This window comes from Danio rerio, chromosome 6 (assembly GCF_052040795.2).
Source record: "Danio rerio strain M-AB ecotype USA chromosome 6, GRCz13ab, whole genome shotgun sequence".
Classification (NCBI taxonomy): domain Eukaryota; kingdom Metazoa; phylum Chordata; class Actinopteri; order Cypriniformes; family Danionidae; genus Danio; species Danio rerio.
The window spans coordinates 61,157,501-61,175,869 of NC_141026.1; the positions used below are offsets into that span (position 1 = coordinate 61,157,501).

Below are 18,369 nucleotides of genomic sequence, written 5' to 3' on the forward strand. Positions count from 1 at the left end.
ACCACTTTCACTAGTTGTCATGCAAACTATAAACTAAAAAGGCAGCTGATGACTCAAAACTGCTTATAGAGCTTACAGAGTAGTCAGGAAAGCAGCTTCACCTGGGATGTGCAATATTATACACATAAATACTGCAATATTAGACTTAATAAAGCTTCTAAAATCTAATTCAAACACATTAAGAGTGAAACATGAGTGATTGCATGCATCCATGTGCTTAATTTCACTAGTCGTCCTGCAAACTGACCAACAAAAAGACAGCTGATGTCTGAAACCTGCTTACTTTAGTGCATCTGAGGCAAACAGAGAATTTAAGGAAGCAGTTCAACACTATTCCTATTAAAGTTGTGCGATGTTAACAAAAATGCATGCTGAATAATGCATTACTAAACTTAATACAGCCACTAAAATGTATTTAAAACACATTGAGACTCAAACATGATGAATAAAAGTGTTTGCACTCATGCACATATTTAATGTCTCATTTTTACTATAGTCATCATGCAAACAGGTCAAGAAAAGGCAGCTGATGCCTGAAATCTGCTTACTTTAGTGCATCTGAGGCAAACAGAGAAATTAAGGAAGCAGTTCAAAATTATTCCTATTAAAGTTGTGTGATGTTTAAAGAAATGCATGCTCAATAATGCATTATTAAACTTTATACAGCCACTAAAAATTAACTCAAACACATTGAGACTCAAACATGATGAATAAAGTGTTTGCATTCATGCACATATATTTAATGTCTCATTTACTAGTTGTCATGCAAACTGCATACTAAAAAGGCAGCTGACGACTCAAATCTGCTTACTTTAGTGCAGCAGTGGCTAATAGAGGAGTCAGGGAAGCAGCTTCACCTGGGCTGTGCAATATTATACACATAAATATTGCAATATCAGACTTAATAAAGCATCTAAAATCTAATTAAAACACATTGAGACTGAGACATGAGTGATTGCATGCATCCATGTGCTTAATTTCACTGGTTGTTATGCAAACTGACCAACAAAAACAGCAGCTGATGAATAAAAACAGCTTACTCGAGTGCATCAGTGGCTAATATTTAGCAAAAATGCATTTGCATACTAAATAACACAGAAATATTAACACTATGCTTAATAAAGCTACTAAAATTTAAAACATGATGAATAAAAGTGACTGTATTCATCCTTATGCTTTAAGTTTCACTGTGCATAACTGAAAGTAAAATATAAGATGCAGTTGCTGTCGCATGCTAAATAATGAATGCAATATTAAACTTAATAAAGCCTCTGAAATCTAACACACTCAGACTGAAAGATGTGTGACTGCGTGCATGCGTGTGCTTAATTTCACTAATTATCATGCAAACGGACTAACAGAAAAATCAGCTGATGTATACAATACAAACAGCTTACTTTAGTGCATCAATGACTAATATTTTGGAAAAATGCAATTACGTTCAAAATAATGCAGATATATTAACATTTCACAGCTAATAAAATCAAATACAATGAATAAAAGTAAATGCGACATTACTTATGTGGTACAATATTGAAAAAAAGTTATAGCCAACATGTTATTTAAAAGGAGAAAAAGCATCAGGGCAACTTCTGAAGGTCAAACCTAATCTTAACGCAAACAAAAGCAAACACAATAAATATGTCCGCTCCACTGCTTTTGTTTTGTTAACCTGAAGACAGACAAATAAAGCTTAAAGCAGAGCGGAACTGCTTCATCTGTCTGAAATCTTTCTGAACACGTTGCTCATTTTTCAGCCTCCACACTAATATCAGGACAGATCTTTGAGCAAGAACACCAGCGTGTCTTTCTGCTTGCACATTGACCTGTACACTCTGTAAAAAATGCTGGGTTGTTGTTATTATCCAACGTTGGGTCAAACATGAACAAAACCAATCGATAGGTTAAAAGGTCTATTTTAATTTAATAAAAAAATATATATAAATAAATAACCCAGTATTGCGTTTGTCCTTATTTGACCCATTTATTAGAGTGCAATTACATTTCCTGAGTTCGTGAAAAGAGAATGCACATCATATGCACTCTTAAAAATGCTGGGTTGTTTTGACAAATTCAACTCGAAATTGACCCAGCAATGGAATGAATAATTCAGTTAAATTTAAGTTACACTTCTCATCTATATAAACACACACACACACACACACCATATACTCTAAAAATGCTGAGCTGTTTTTAAAAAATACAAAAGATTGACTCAGTGTTGGGTTCATTCATTCATTCATTCATTTTCTTGTCACCTTAGTCCCTTTATTAATCCGGGGTCGCCACAGCGGAATGAACCGCCAACTTATCCAGCAAGTTTTTACACAGCGGATGCCCTTCCAGCCGCAACCCATCTCTGGGAAACATCTACACATACACACACACACACTACGGACAATTTAGCCTACCCAATTCACCTGTACCACATGTCTTTGAACTGTGGGGGGAAACCCGGAGGAAACCCACGCGAATGCAGGGAGAACATGCAAACTCCACACAGAAACGCCAACTGAGCCGAGGCTCGAACCAGCAACCCAGTGACCTTCTTGCTGTGAGGCGAACGTGCTACCCACTGCGCCACTGCGTCGCCGGGTTTATTCATTTCTATTAAATTTAAGTTACACACACACACACACACACACACACACACACACACACACACACACACACACACACACACACACTCTTTAAAAGAAATGCTGAGTTGTTTAAAAAATGACCCAACATTGGGTTAATTTGTTTCAATTAAATTTAAGTTCCACTTCTCATCTGTGAGAACACACACACATCGTGCAACCCAGACAATGTTGGGTTGTTTGGAAAAACAATTACCCAGTATTTATCAAATGTTAGGTTAATTATAGTTTTAATTAAACTTAAGTTACAATTCCCCTCTATATGAAGACACACACACACACACACACACCATGTACTCTAAAAATATGCTGGGTTGTTTTAAGAAATAAAACAAAATTGACCCTACATTGGGTTGATTTATTTCAATTAAATGTAAGTTCCACTTCTCATCTATATAAACACACACCCAGCATATGCACTCTAAAAAATACTGGGTTGTTTTGATAAATTTAACCCAAAACTGCCCCCAAAATGGATTAAATTATTCAATTAAATTTAAGTTACACTTTTCATCTATAAACACACACACAGAGACACACAAGCTAAAAATGCTGGGCTGTTTAAAAAATAAACCAAAATTGACCCAACGTTGGGTCATTTTTTTTCAATTAAATTTGAGTTACACTTCTCCTCTACATGAACTCACCATGCACTCTAAAAATGCAGGGTTGTTTTAACAAATTTAACCCAAAATCGACCCAAATTTTTCAATTAAATTTAGGTTACACTTTTTACCCCAAAGGTTGAGTTTGTCCCTATCTGACCCAGTGCTGGATTAAACCAAGCTTTTTAGTGTGTGTGTGTGTGTGTGTGTGTGTGTGTGTGTGTGTGTGTGTGGTGATGGTGGGCTTTAACCTGTTAGTTCTGGAATAGCATGAGTGTGTGAGGTTGACAAAACTGACACTTGTGCTGCATCCAAATGAGGAAGCTCTCAAACCACACACACACACACACACACACACACACACACACACACACACACACACACACACACACACACACACACACACACACACACACTGTCCCGCATCCATGTCCAACAGAAAACTTCTATAACTTCTATAATGTAACATAAAAAAAGAGAATCTTCAACACCAGAAGTGGACAGCGCAGAGATCAGCATCCCATAATGCAATTCACCACCGCAAATAAACCCAAAACACTTGTGCATCCCTAAATACACAGTCTGGCCCTTAACATGTCTAACATTAAGAAACACCATCGCTGAAACTGTGCTTTTTACTTCTCTTCACTGTCACTGAAGCACCCTGAATCGAGCGTCTCGCCTTTAAGCATGTTGAGTTTAACATCTACACGCCATCTATAAACAAATGCAGTGAGGATGAAATGCGAAACAAACGCGCCTGCTGCCTAATTACTTTACTGAGTGCGACTTTTGTGAGGCTCACATATAAAGCTGGAGATGTTGAGCGCTCTCTCTCCACGCGTCTGTTGATCATCTTAATTACGGAGAGAGTGTTTTCTATTTATATGCAGCAGACTCGCTATTACAGGGGTTCAATAGTAATAAAAACAAACGAAAAACTCTGCTGAACTAACTCAGACTTGTGATGGCGTCTATACATTGAACTCTCTGCTGGTTGAAAGTGCTTCCTTCATCCTCGCTTATGAATAAATATAAGGAATTTAATTAAATGTAGATTTTATGTGGTGTATACAAATTGCAAAGCATTTAAAGTTAATGCAATTTTAATTAAACATGCATTTTAATTATTGCTTGATTTTAATGTGCAGAATCAAACATGCAACGAATTTCAAGAGTATCATAAAACAGACAATGATTGCATAGTATTGATTTGAGACAAATAATGCAAGATTGCATTGTTTTTAATGCAATAATATTAGTACAATCATCAAAGAATGACATAAATTAATTAAATCACACTAAGATAATCTAAAATGTGCATAAATGATAGTGTTCCACAATATACAACAAATAATCCCAAATAAACTCTCAATTTTTTCAACCTTTTGACAGTCTAGACTTAAATGCAAATGCAAATTTTCAGTGCATCAACACCAAAACAGAATATTACAGAGGAAGTGCAACAAATAGTCGAGCTGAATGCTGTAAAACTCAATGAAAATGTGCTGCTGATGAGTGCAGAAATGATGCAAAGCGGACCACAAGTTCTGCAAACTTATAAGCTAACATTCAGCAGACAGATAAAGTCAGTAATGCGTCCTCCAAAGACACGCTTACTGCTGCATCCATGCATTGACCACGCATTAACTGCAAACCACTGCATATACTGTATGAGCATTAGTGATATTTCAATATGCAGCGGCAGCTCTCCATTATACGAACACACACACATCATGCACTCTGAAAATGCAGGGTTGTTCTGAAAAAAATAAAAAACCTAAAATTGACTCAATGTTGGGTTTATTTTGATTATTACACTTCTCCTATATGAGAACACACACTAGACGATGCACTTTAATAAATGCTGGGTTGTTTTGAAATAATTAACTCAATATGTACCGAAGGTTGAGTTAATTTATTCATTCATTTTTTTTGTCGGCTTAGTCCCTTTATTAATCCGGGGTCGCCACAGCGGAATGAACCGCCAACTTATCCAGCACGTTTTTATGCAGCGGATGCCCTTCCAGCTGCAACCCATCCCTGGGAAATGAGTTAATTTAGTTCAATTAAATTTAAGTTACACTTCTCCTCTCTAAGAACTCACACATACACATCACGCACTCTCAAAATACTGGGTTGTTTTGAAAAGAATTAGCCCACATTGACCCAACTTTGGATTAATTTATTTCAAATAGATTTAAGTTACAGTACTCCTCCACGAGAACACACACACTATGCACTCTAAAAAAGCTGGGTTGTTTTGATTTTTTTTACTCAGAACTGACCCAACAGTTACACTTGTTGAGTTACACTTATGCTCTATAAGAACACACATGCTCTGCACTATAATAAATGCTGGGTTGTTCTGAAATAAATAATCCAAGATGCACCCATGGTTGGGTTCATTTATTTCCATTGTTTTTAAGTTACAATTCTCCTCTATAAGAACACATGCACTATGCACTCTGAAAATGCTGGGTTGTTCTGGAAAAAACAACAACCCAAAATTTACTCAATGTTGGGTTAATTTTGTTTGTTACACGTCTCCTCAATGAGAACACACACTAAACGATGCATTATAATAAATGCTGGGTTGTTTTGAAATAATTAACCCAATATGTACCCACGGTTGAGTTATATTAGTTCAATTAAATTTAAGTTACACTTCTCCTCTGTAAGAACTCACACATACACATCATGCACTCTCAAAATGCTGAGTTGCTTTGAAAAGAATTAGCCCAAATTGACCCAACTTTGTATTAATTTACTTCAAATAGATTTAAGTTTCAGTTCTCCTCCATGAGAACACACACACACACTATGCACTATAATATACATATATATATATATATATAGTATTATATTATACTATACTATATATACTATAATAGATACTGGGTTGTTTTGAAAAAAATTAGCCCAAAATGACCCAACTTTGAATTAGTTTACTTCAAATAGATTTAAGCTGACCCAACATAGGGTTAAGTTATTTCAATTAAATTTGAGTTACACTTCTGCTCTATACGAACACACGCACCATGCACTATAATAAATGCTGGGTTGTTCTTAAATAAATAACCCAAGATGCACCCATGGTTGGGTTAATTTATTTCCATTGTTTTTAAGTTACAATTCTCCTCTATAAGAACACATGCACTATGCACTCTGAAAATGCTGGGTTGTTTTGAAATAATTAACCCAAAATTAACCCAATGTTGGGTTCATTTGTTTCAGTTATATTTAAGGTACACTTCTCCTCCATAGGAAGGCACACACTATGCACTCTAATAAACGCTGGGTTGTTTTGAAATAATCAACCCAAAATTGACTCAATGTTGGGTTCATTTATTTAAAGTATATTTAAGACACACGTCTCCTCTATGCAAACACACAAACACACACACCATGCACTCTAAATAAATTCTGGGTTGTCCCAGAATTTCGAAACAAAAAAAATCAAAACAAGACAACTTAAATCTATTTATCTACTCAAAGTTGGGTCATTTTGGGCTAATTATTTTCAAAACAACCCAGCATCTATTATAGTGCATAGTGTGTGTGTTCTCATGGAGTAGAACTGAAACTTAAATCTATTTGAAGTAAATTAATCCAAAGTTGGGTTCTGGGTTGTTTTGAAAAAAAAACTGACCCAACATTGGATTAATCTATTTAGATTTAGCCTAATTAGATTTTAGTTACACTTTTTCTTTATAGGAACACACACACACACACACACACACACACACACACACACACACACACACACACACCATGCACTCTAAAAATGCTGGGTTGTTTTGTGAAAAAGAAACAAAAACAAAATGTAACCAATGTTGGGTTAATTTATTTCCATTATTTTCTCCTCTATAAGAACACACACAGTGCATTCTAAAATGCTGGGTTGTTTTGAAAAAATTGACCCAATATTGGGTTAATTTTTTAAAAGTTGATTTAAGTTACACTTCTCTTTTATGAACACACACACATCATGCACTTTAAAAAACGTGTTTTTTTAATGAAATAATTAAGTTAAAATTGACCCAACCTTGTGTTTATTTATTTCAGTTAGACTGAAGTTAGACTTATTAAACAACTGTAAGTGCATTAGCACAAAAGCAGATTATAACAGAGGAAGTGCAACACATGGTCGAGCTGAATGCTGTACAACTCAAGGAAAAAAACTCACTAATGCGTCCTCCAATAGACATGTTTACAACCTTTCCATTCATGCATATATTAGTTTAGGGAGTTTGCCGCTATATTTGTAAACTTGCGCCTTAATCCGGTGAGTCCAGCGGAATGCATGAGTGCAGAAATACACACGGACAACTTCTAATAATGATAATAAAGAACGCATCAGATCACTGACCGTGGCTCCTGCGCGGGTTCGCCTGTTTCCTCCGCTTTCCTCGGCTCTTCTCCGCCATACCGTGGCCGTGTCTGTGCGGGTGCACGAGTGAAGTGTCGCTCCGCATGACTGCAGCAGCTGCGCTCAGACCCGCGGCGCGTTCACAACCCGCTTCAGTGACGTCATAACCAGAGGCAGGCCCGTGTCACCCCGAAACTGTGAAGTCTCACAACACACAAAATAGGCATTAAAAAGTGTGTCATTTACTATTTTTTATTATCTTTTTATTTAAAAGACATGTCTCAATTAGAAACTCTCCGTTAAGTGGATTAGTTCATAAGGAGGATGAATATTAAAGTTAAAGTTCTGCCAAAAATAAATATTTCTGACTATTTAGTCAACCTCAGACGGTTTTTATTATTATCTGACGAAGATACTCTGAAACTCTGTCGCTAACTATTGACCTCCATTTTAGAAAAAAAAATACTTTTGAAGTCAATGGCTGCATGTTTCTAGCCTTCTTCAGAATTTCATCTTTTGTGTTCAGCATAAAAGTTTAAAACAAGTGAAGACTGAGTAAATTGAGGACAGGATTCTTAATTTTGGGTGAACTATCCTATTAAGATTGTAAACAATGCAAGAGATGCATGATTAATTATTTTAAATAATTAATCATGCTGATAAAACAATGTGTGTGCGGAAAACTTATTTACATATAATAATAAAATGCCTACATGAATTTTTGACAGACATAAAATCTTGCCGTGATCTAATGTTGAGTCAAATACAGTTGCAGTCAGAATTATTAGCCCCCCTTTGATTTTTTTGTCTTCTCTTTTTTTAAACATTTCCCAAATGATGTTTAACAGAGCAAGGAAATGTGCACAGTATGTCTGATAATATTTGTTCTTCAGGAGAAAATCTTGTTTGCTTTATTTCGGCTAGAATAAAAGAAGTTTTTATTTTTTAAACCCAATTTAAGGTCAATATTATTAAGCTATATTATTCTTCGATAGTCTACAAAACAAACTATCATTCTGACTTGCCTAATTACCCTAACCTGCCTAGTTAATCTAATTACACTAGTTAAGCCTTTAAATGTCACTTTACGCTGTGTAGAAGTGTCTTGAAAATATATATAATAAAATATTATGTGCTGTAATCATGGCAAAGATAAAATAAAACAGTTATTAGAAATGAGTTATTAGATTAGATTAGATAAAGTTTAGAAATGTTTTGAAAAAATCTTCTCTATGTTAAACAGAAATTGGGAAAAAAAATAAACAGGGGGGCTAATAATTCAGACTTTAACTGTATGATTAACTAACACTACGTTGTTGTTTTTCCACAGTTATATTTAAATTACCATAACCCAAATGTTAGCTACATATTTGACCGCTTTAGAGTGCACTGCAAACTAAACATACATTTTCTGAAAAGTCAAGTGTACGTTTACATTATTAATGGAATTTTACCTGTTGAAAAAACAGATGTGAAAGGCTTTGAATCGCACCTGTTCCCGCTCCCCCCATCAGCTCCCTGAGTCCTGTTGATCGCTGTAGGAAGTATTGTATTGTCACCTCTTTTGTGCGCGTAATTGAACGGTAATCTGTTTAGCAACTGAAAAAGAAAACATCAGAAAAGTCAAACACACCGTTTCAGGACCCCTACCCTGGCATTCACACGCACTAACCCCCACCTGAACGCCTGATAATGTCATGATAATTCCCGCGCATTGCATCCTAAGGTGCGCGACGCAGGGTGGACCTTGATCCCTAAACACTTCTGAATAACCACTTTTCCCTCTTAAAATTATGTTAATAGGTCATACTATCGTTTATTTAATGACATTCTTCCTCGTGTTAATTCATCATCATCATGTAGTAATAATAATAATAATAATAATTTAATGTCTCAGTGTTGGCATTGGCAAACAATTATTTCAATTTGGGATCTGAAATAAAAGGCCATCTGTGATATATTAAAATATTTTCTGCTCTTTGAAAGCAGTCGATTAAATTCACGTTGTCTTGATTATGTGTTGTTTCGCGCCAGAAGAAAAAGCGCGGCAACGGTCTCTCTGGGTTTCTGAGAGAAAATAACTTCATCTTAATTGTTGTTTTCAGGACAGCGGGCGGACTTCAGTTTTTTTTTTGTCTGGAAACCTTTCACACAGACACTACAAGCAAACCCACAACACAAGTAGTACTGCAGAATGGTTTGTATAGATTACATGGATGTTTTGCTTAGCATAAGCCTCATAAATTAAGATATAGCCAACCCGTAAAAACGGTTTGTCATTTATATCAGGTTTATACAGTTAATTTTCACGGACACTGTAAACCAATAGTCCTATATCGCGGTGTACAGATGTAAATACTAAGTTGACGTTTCCATTGAGGAACAGATTAGCATATTCATGTGGTATTTACATAGATACTTCAAGCTAGCGCTGCACTGTGCGTTTTAAAAGTGAATCCTGTGCATTTATCCAAAATGCTAAGCTCGTGTTTGTTGTTTCTAATGGACATTTGTCTTTTGGTGACATAAAATTGAGGGTTTCAGGTGGAGAAAGCTATAGAGAAAGCTATAGAGGTCACTGTCCTTTTGTCCCGGAGAAAAAGAGGAGATGGAATGGGTCATAAACCGACACCCTGCTGTGGATCTTGGATAAGAGGAGTAGAAGACACAAAGAAAAGCCTCATTTACCATTTCACCTCTGCCCTGTGGATGATAGTAAGAACTTTTTTTTTTTTTTACATGAATGTTATAAAGGGGTATACTTTTGTCTCATTGCAGTGCTGGCAAAAAAGTAGGTAACACTTAACATTAGCATTGTATTAGTTAATGCAATGCATTTAATAACATGAACAAACAATAAACAATACATTTATTACAATATTAGTTAATGTTATTTTAAATTATAGTAATTCATAGTAAATGCTGTACAAGTATTGATTATTATCAGGGGTGGATTTAATGATTTGGGGGCCCTAAGCAATTCCAGCCATGGGGCCCAACAGTCTAAAAATACACCCTTTTAATAATAAAAAACAGCTTCTTCTCCATTTTTTTTCTGTTTTATTTTCATGCAATATATACATATTTTAAATTATTTGTTTTCTTAAGATGAATTCACAACTAAAAATAATAAAGAAATTTAAAATAATAAATGTTTTTAAAACAAAATCTTTGATTTGACTGCTGGACTGCTCTATGGCAAATTTGGATAGATGTAATAATTATACAAAATATTTATTTGTTAGACACTCACCCTACAAAATATAATAGGCAATGGTAGAAAAACACAATGTTAGGTATTTATTGGGGGCACCCAAATTTCCTGGGGCCCTAAGCAGCTGCTTATTCACTTATTGTTTAAATCTGCCCCTGATTCATATTAGTTTATGTTAGAAAGTAAATTAACTAATGAAACCTTATTGACCAAAAAGTAATATATTACAATGTAACGTCACTTTAAAACGTATATTTCAAAATAATGCAAAAACGGCCAATTACATACTTTTTTTTTCAATTATTGCAATTCACTTAAAAATAAAACATCTGCAATATTTTCCTAATCCTACAGTTGCTCCAAACATGCGTTATCTCTTCCATTAAGCACAAATTAATACAGTATAAACTGAAGAATGCTTTTAAAAACTGCCATCGGTTTACATAGTTTTTTGTTGTTGTTCCAACTTTTGATGTCAATGGATTTAATCTATATTTTGATGTCAAACTATAAAATAAAAAAATATACATAATTATATTGATGTAAAATTAATAAATATAAATATTAATATTATATTAATATATAAAAATATATATTAAAAAATTACCTTAAAAGCATTGCTTAGTTACCTTAAGGATTTGTTATTTTTGCATTTTTTAAAGAGTTTGAGATGCTTAAAGTTGAAATATATACATTTTAAACACTTGTACATGCAAAGAATGCAGATTGCTGAATGCAATGAGCCTAAAACAGCAATCAGGGGCCAACAAGTGCATAAATCTGGGCACTTAGTTACTTTTTAAGGATTTATGTTATTTTTGCAATTTTTTATAGAGTTCGAAAGGCTTAAAATCGAAATATATACTCTTTTAAACACTTGTGCATACAAAGAGTGCAGATTTCTCTGTGCATTGAGCCTTAAAACAGCGAACAGGGGCCAACAAGTGTATCACTTGATTACTCTTTAAGAGTTTATGTTATTTTTGCATTTTTTAAAAAGAGTTTGAGAGGCTTAGAATAATATTATATACATTAGTAAACACTTGTGCATGCAAATAGTGCAGTTGCTGAATGCATTGAGTCTAAAACAGCCATCAGGGGCCAACAAGTGCGTTAATCTGGACGCTTATCTGGTTACTTTTTAATGGTTTATGTTATTTTTGCTAATTTTAATTGATTTTGAGAGGATTAAAATGAAAATAAATACATTTTTAACCACTTGTGCATGTAAATAGTACAGATTGCTCTATGCAATGAGCCTAAAACAGCCAACAAGTGCATCACTTAGTGACTTTTTAAGGGTTTATTTTGTTTTTGCAAATTCTATCAAGATTGGAAGGCTTAAAATTGAAATATATACATTTTTAAACACTTGTGCATGCAAAGAGTGCAGATTGCTCTGTGCACTGAGCCTAAAAACAGCCAACAGGCACCAACAAGTGCATAAATCGGAGCACTTAGTTACTTTTTAAAGATTTATGTTACTTCTGCAATTTTTTATAGAGTTTGAAAGGCTTAAAATTGAAACATATACATTTTAAAACACTTGTGCATGCAAAGAGTGCAGATTGCTCCGTGCATTGAGCCTAAAAATAGCCAACAGGGGCCAACAAGTGCATTTAGCATTTTTTGAAAGAGTTTGAGAGGCTTAGAATAATCATATATACATTTGTAAACACTTGTGCATGCAAGTAGTGCAGTTGCTGAATGCATTAAGCCTAAAAACAGAAAAAGGGCCAACAAGTGCATGAATCTTGACACTTACTTTTTAAGGGTTTATGGTATTTTTGCATTTTTTTATAGAGTTTGGGAGGCTTGAAATTAAAATACATACATTTTTTAACACTCGTGCATGCAAAGAGTGCAGATTGCTGAATGCGTTGAGTCTAAAAACAGCCAATAAGTGCATAAATCTGGGCACTTAGTTACTTTTTATGGGTTTAGTTATTTTTGCTTTTTTTTTTTTTTTGAGTTGAGAGGCTTTAAATTGAAATATATACATTTTATAACACTCGTGCACACAAAGAGTGCAGATTGCTGTATGCAATTAGCCTAAAAACAGCCAACAGGGGCCAACAAGTGCATGAATCTGGGCACCAAATGGCCTCAAAACACCTCCGTCTGCACAGAGGGACGCCCTAGGGTGGGGTGTCCCATAGGGTTTCCACTTTCCAGCGTGTTTGGCAGGGGTTCAGAGAGGGAGCAAAGGGAGGAGTTTTCTTTAACAGCATATTAAACAGGAGTTAATTATATGCCAACCTTTGTGACAAAGAGAATAAAAGGCTCGACTTGAATGGCAAAGCAAGAAAAGAAAAGTCATTATGCTGGTTTCATTTTTTTTCCCTTCGCATGTGAAAAACCTCAGTGCTTATTTTGCCATTTCCATTTGTATCAGCAACCTCAGCGCGGTAGATTGTGGCTTCGCTTAAACCTCCGCACTTTACAAATCAAGTCAATGCAACGTTCAGCAGATCTTAATTATAGAAGGGCTGGTTCATTTCCAGCATTCAAAGCAGTTTCTTTTAGATGTAAAGCATTGTGCTGATATTCATTAATGTCTATTTTTTGTTTAATGTTTTTTTTTTTAAGTAATAGTTAATCCAAAGATAAAATTGATGCACTCATCTACTCATCCTCTATTTGTTCCAAACATGCACACTGCAAAAATGCTTTACTTGGTTAGAGTTTTTGTCTTGTTTCTAGTCCAAATATCTAAAAACTCTTAAATCAAGAAGCATTTTCTTAACAAGTATATTGTTTTAACAAATAATGAGTAAAAATTAAGCGTGTTTTTCCTTAAAAAAGCTAAATAATCTGCCAAAGGAGTAAGCAAAGTTACAATGCTTTTCATTTTGACAAAACATCACATATAGATTGTGAAAATAAAGAAGGAAAAGTTTTTGCATTGTACTGAAGAAGAAAACAAAAAGCCTTTACAGCTTGTTTGTGCAGGCTTGTATTTTGCAGTACTGTAAAAATACTCAAAATTGTCTCTGTCAATGTATTCAAACTTTTTAATTCGATTTACCAGCCACACAAGTGCCAATTTCACATCTGTCACATCCATAACACAGAGATTTCACATACGTAATGAAGCTTTTTCCTCATAAACAATGCAAATAATAATATTTTTTTTTTCTACAGAGAGACAATTCCTATCCTTTTGATTAGTATTATTGATTTTGGGTTGTGCATTTTAGGATCTACAATGTCTTCATCTCTACAAAGGAAGTTGCATATTGTAAACTCACGCTGCATACTTTTTTAGTCACATCCATAACACATGTTTTTTTCTTTTGTTTAAAATATAAAACATGCTTACAGATATTTGTCTGAACCCTTAACTCTGTGGTTAGTAGTTTTAGAAATTATAAGCAGATGATTCAATAACATATAGATTCTCTTTGACTTTTTGTTTTAAGCTTATACTGCAAATGTGACATGCATAACGCTGGATTTACTGTACTATGGATGTCAAAGGCTGCTTTTTTCAACATTCATTCATTCTTTCACTAATTTTCCATCAGCTTGGTGTCTTATTTATCAGAGGTCACCACAGTGGAATGAACCGCCAACTGTTCAAGTATATGTTTTACGCACCGCATGCCCTTTCAGCCACAATCCCGTACTGGGAAACACCCATACACACTCATTCACACACACACACACACTCTCATACGCTACGGCAAATTTAGTTAATCAATTCCCCTATAGCGCATGTGTTTGGACTGTGGGGGAAACTCACGCCAACAAGTGGAGAGCATGCAAACAGAAATGCCAACTCGCCCAACCAGTACTCGAACCAGCTGCCTTCTTGCTGTGCTATCTAACCAATGAGCCACCCTTTTTCAAACATTCATCAGAACATCTTGTTTTTGTGTTTATGATTAATTTGAACCTCTTGAGAGTGAGTAAATGCTGAGGAAGTGTTATTTTTGGTGTATGTGAATTTGTTTGCTTCTTCACATAAAACATTACAATAAATATAAATGCCCAAAGCAACTCTCATGTAATTAGCTCATGCATTTTTTGGGAATCAAACCAATGACATTTATGTTGCTAGTGCAATGTTCTACTATACTGAGCAATAATTCTTATTTATACTGCGAACATTGTGGGATGTGTTTAATACTTAAGGAAACTCTAAATAATACAAGTAAAAGTAAAGGCAACAAAAAAAAGCATGAGTGTCTCATTTCTTGTCTAAATCTCTCAAGATTCTTAAACCTACAATCAATTTATAGACAAACAAAAAAATATGGTCATGTTTTAAGAAATAATATGCCAAAATTAAGGGTGTTTTTCCTTAAAACAAGCAGAAATTCATAAAAGTTTAGACCCAATTGAGAGTAAGTAAAACCTGTGGAAATTGCATTGTTTGTGTGAACTTCAACAGTCTCTTTAGGAAACTGCTGACTAATTAGTTTGCATTTTCCCATAAAAAAAAAATGTTCCCAAAGCAAATTGTATAAATTATAAATAAAAAATATCTTGCCAAAGCATGTAATTAACTCATGCATTTCTTGGGATTCAAATCAATGTCACTTGTTTTGCTAGTGAAATGCTCTACTATACTGAGCAATAATTCTTATTTATAATACAAACATTGTGGGATGTGTTTAATACTTGAGGTAACTTTATATAATACAAGCTAAATTAAAGGCAAAAAAAAAAAAAAATGCATGAGTTTGTGTCGTTTCTAGTCCAAATTTGTAAAAATTCCTAAACCTATACAAGCATTTTGTAGACAAACAAAAAATATTGTCTTGTTTTAAGAAATAATATGCCAAAATTAAGAGTGTTTTCCCTTAAAACAAACAGAACTTCATATATATTTATATTCATATATACAGTTGAAGTCAGAACTATTAGCCCCCTTAAACTATTAGACCGCTTGTTTATTTTTCCCCCAGTTTCTGTTTATCGGAGTGCAGGTTTTTTCAACACATTTCTAATCATAATAGTTTTAATAACTCATCTCTAATAACTGATTTATTTTCTCTTTGTCATGATGACAGTAAATAATATTAGACTAGATATTCTTCAAGACACTTCTATACAGCTTAAAGTGACATTTAAAGGCTTAACTAGGTTAATTAGCTTAACTAGGCAGGTTAGGGTAATTAGGCAAGTTATTGTATAACAGTGATTTGTTCTGTAGATTATCGAGAAAAAATATAGCTTAAAGAAGCTAATAATTTTGTCCCTAAAATGTTTTTTTAAAAAAATTCAAAACTGCTTTTATTCTAGTCGAAATAAAACAAATAAGACTTTCTCCAGAAGAATAAATATTATCAAATATTATTATATGTCCTTGCTCTGTAAAACATCATTTGGGAAATTTTTAAAAAAGAAGAAAAGAATTGGAAGGGGGCGAATAATTCTGACTTCAACTGTATATGTATTCCCAAAGCCAATTACATGTTATTAGTTCATGCATTTCTTGGGAATCAAACCAACGACACTTATGATGCTAGTGCAATGCTCTACTCTACTGAGCAATCACTCATATTTATACTACAAAATACTCCTAAATAATGCAAGCAAAAGTAAAGTCAACAAAAAAATGCATGAGTTTTTGTCTTGTTTCTAGTCCAAATATCTAAAAATTTTTAAACCTACAAGCATTTTCTAGACAAGCAGAAAATATTGTCTTGTTTTAAGAAATAATGAGTCAAAATTAAGGGTATTTTTTCTTAAAAAAAACAGAAATTCCAAAAGTTTAGACCCAATTAAGAATGAATACAATCTGAGTAAATTGTAATGTTTGTGTGAACTTTTCCTCACAAATTTTACCAAATTAGTTTTCATTTTCCCATAAAAATTTTTAATATTTTCTCAAAGCAAATTACATGTAATTAGCTCATGCATTTCTTGGTAATCAAATCAATAACACTTACGATGCTAGTGCAATACTATAACTATACCGAGCAATCATTCATATTTACTGCAAACATTGTGGGATGTGTTTAATACTTGATGCATCCCTAAATAATACGAGCAAAAGTAAAGGCAACAGAAAAATGCATGAGTTTGTGTCTTGTTTCTAGTCCAAATATCTAAAAATTCTTAAACCTACAAGCATTTTCTAGACAAGCAGAAAATATTGTCTTGTTTTAGGAAATATTGAGTCGAAATGAAGGGTGATTTGCCCTAAAACAAACAGAAATTCCTAAACGTTCAGACCTTATTGAGAGTCAGCAAAACCTGAGGACATTTTTATGTTTGCATTTCACACATTTTACTTCACACATTTTATATTTGTGTGAATTGTAACCACTTGATGCAACCCTAAATAATACGAGCAAAAGTAAAGGCAATACTTTTTTTGTCTTGTTTCTTGCCCAAGTCTAAAAATTCTTAATGCATGCCAACCATAGGACTTCAAGGACAACACATACACCTAATACACTTCATTAAACATGTACGCAGAGACATCACCTACATGCAATAAAAAAGCAGGTTAACCATGTCTGTGTATCATAACTTATATTTGATTGTAATACAATAACGTGCACCTTTTGTAAAGCTGCTTTAAATCAATAATTATTGTTAAAAGAGCTATATAAATTGAATGAATGAATGAATTGAATTTTCTATACTAGACTTGGTTTAAAAACAATAAGTCAAAATTAAGTGAGTTTTTCCCTAAAATAAGCAAAATTATAGTATTCCAAAGTGAAAACGAGATTATTTTGCTTACTCCAATGTCAGATTATTTAGCTTGTTTTAAGGAAAAACTCACTTAATTCTGACTCATTATTTCTGAAAACAACACAATATTGTTTGATTATCTAGAACAGGGGTGTCCAAACTTGTTCCTGGAGGGCCGGTGTGCTGCAGATTTTAGCTCCAACCCTAATTAAACACACCTGAACAAGCTAATCAAGGTCTTACTAGGTACACTTGAAACATCCAGGCAGGTGTGTTGAGGCAAGTTGGAGCTAAACCCTGCAGAGACACCGGCCCTCCAGGACTGAGATTGGTGACCCCTGACCTAGAAAGAGCTTGATTAGCTGGTTCAGGTGTGTTTAATTAGGGTTGGAGCTAAAATATACAGGACACCGGCCCTCCAGGGTCGAGTTTGGACACCCCTGATCTAGAACATGTTTCTTGATTTAAAAACGTTTAGATATTTGGGCTAAAAACAAGACAAAAACTCATTATTTTTGCAGTGTAATAATGAGGATGTGGTATAGCAGGCCTGTAGCCAGGGATTGGGGGGGATGGGTGTGTTCAAGTGATTCAAAAGACCCATCCCTCATAAATAAAGGTCCAGGGGTCTGTTCTTCGTACCTCGCTTAAATGATCTAAGATGATTTGGCAGATCCGGGACCTTTTAATTTTGATAACTGATCTCTCGCTAATTTGGTTCTTCAAACAAGTTCGCAAATCAGATTAGAATGTCTGGATGAACTGATCTGAGATCGCTGTGTGTGTTGTGAAGGACAGATCTATCCATCCTCGAAATCATGTTCAGCAATGCAACGATTGGCTGATGGCACAGCAGCGTAATGACATCATCTGATTAATATTCAA

The 18,369-nt window shown here is 34.3% G+C and overlaps 1 protein-coding gene and 1 long non-coding RNA gene across 13 annotated transcripts in view; one reads left to right on the forward strand and one right to left on the reverse strand.

Annotated features, from left to right (window-relative positions):
- LOC141386403 (uncharacterized) overlaps positions 1-7,731 on the reverse strand; it is a 92,158-nt gene extending 84,427 nt beyond the window's left edge. For 7 of the 12 annotated variants that reach the window (XR_015494319.1, XR_015494318.1, XR_015494317.1 and 4 more), the window contains exon 1: positions 7,617-7,731. Coding sequence is in view for 2 of the 12 variants with exons in the window: in XM_087258190.1 (XP_087114316.1) it covers positions 7,617-7,722 (106 nt within the window). In the remaining 10 variants the exon portion in view is untranslated. The remainder of the gene's footprint in view (positions 1-7,616) is intronic. The other 5 variants (XR_015494322.1, XR_015494321.1, XR_015494320.1 and 2 more) reach the window with 1 other exon arrangement.
- A 2,408-nt stretch (positions 7,732-10,139) lies between these two features.
- Positions 10,140-18,369, forward strand: part of LOC141386394 (uncharacterized) — a 28,978-nt gene continuing 20,748 nt past the window's right edge. The window contains exon 1 of the long non-coding RNA XR_015494393.1: positions 10,140-10,331. This is a non-coding gene — a long non-coding RNA (uncharacterized LOC141386394). The remainder of the gene's footprint in view (positions 10,332-18,369) is intronic.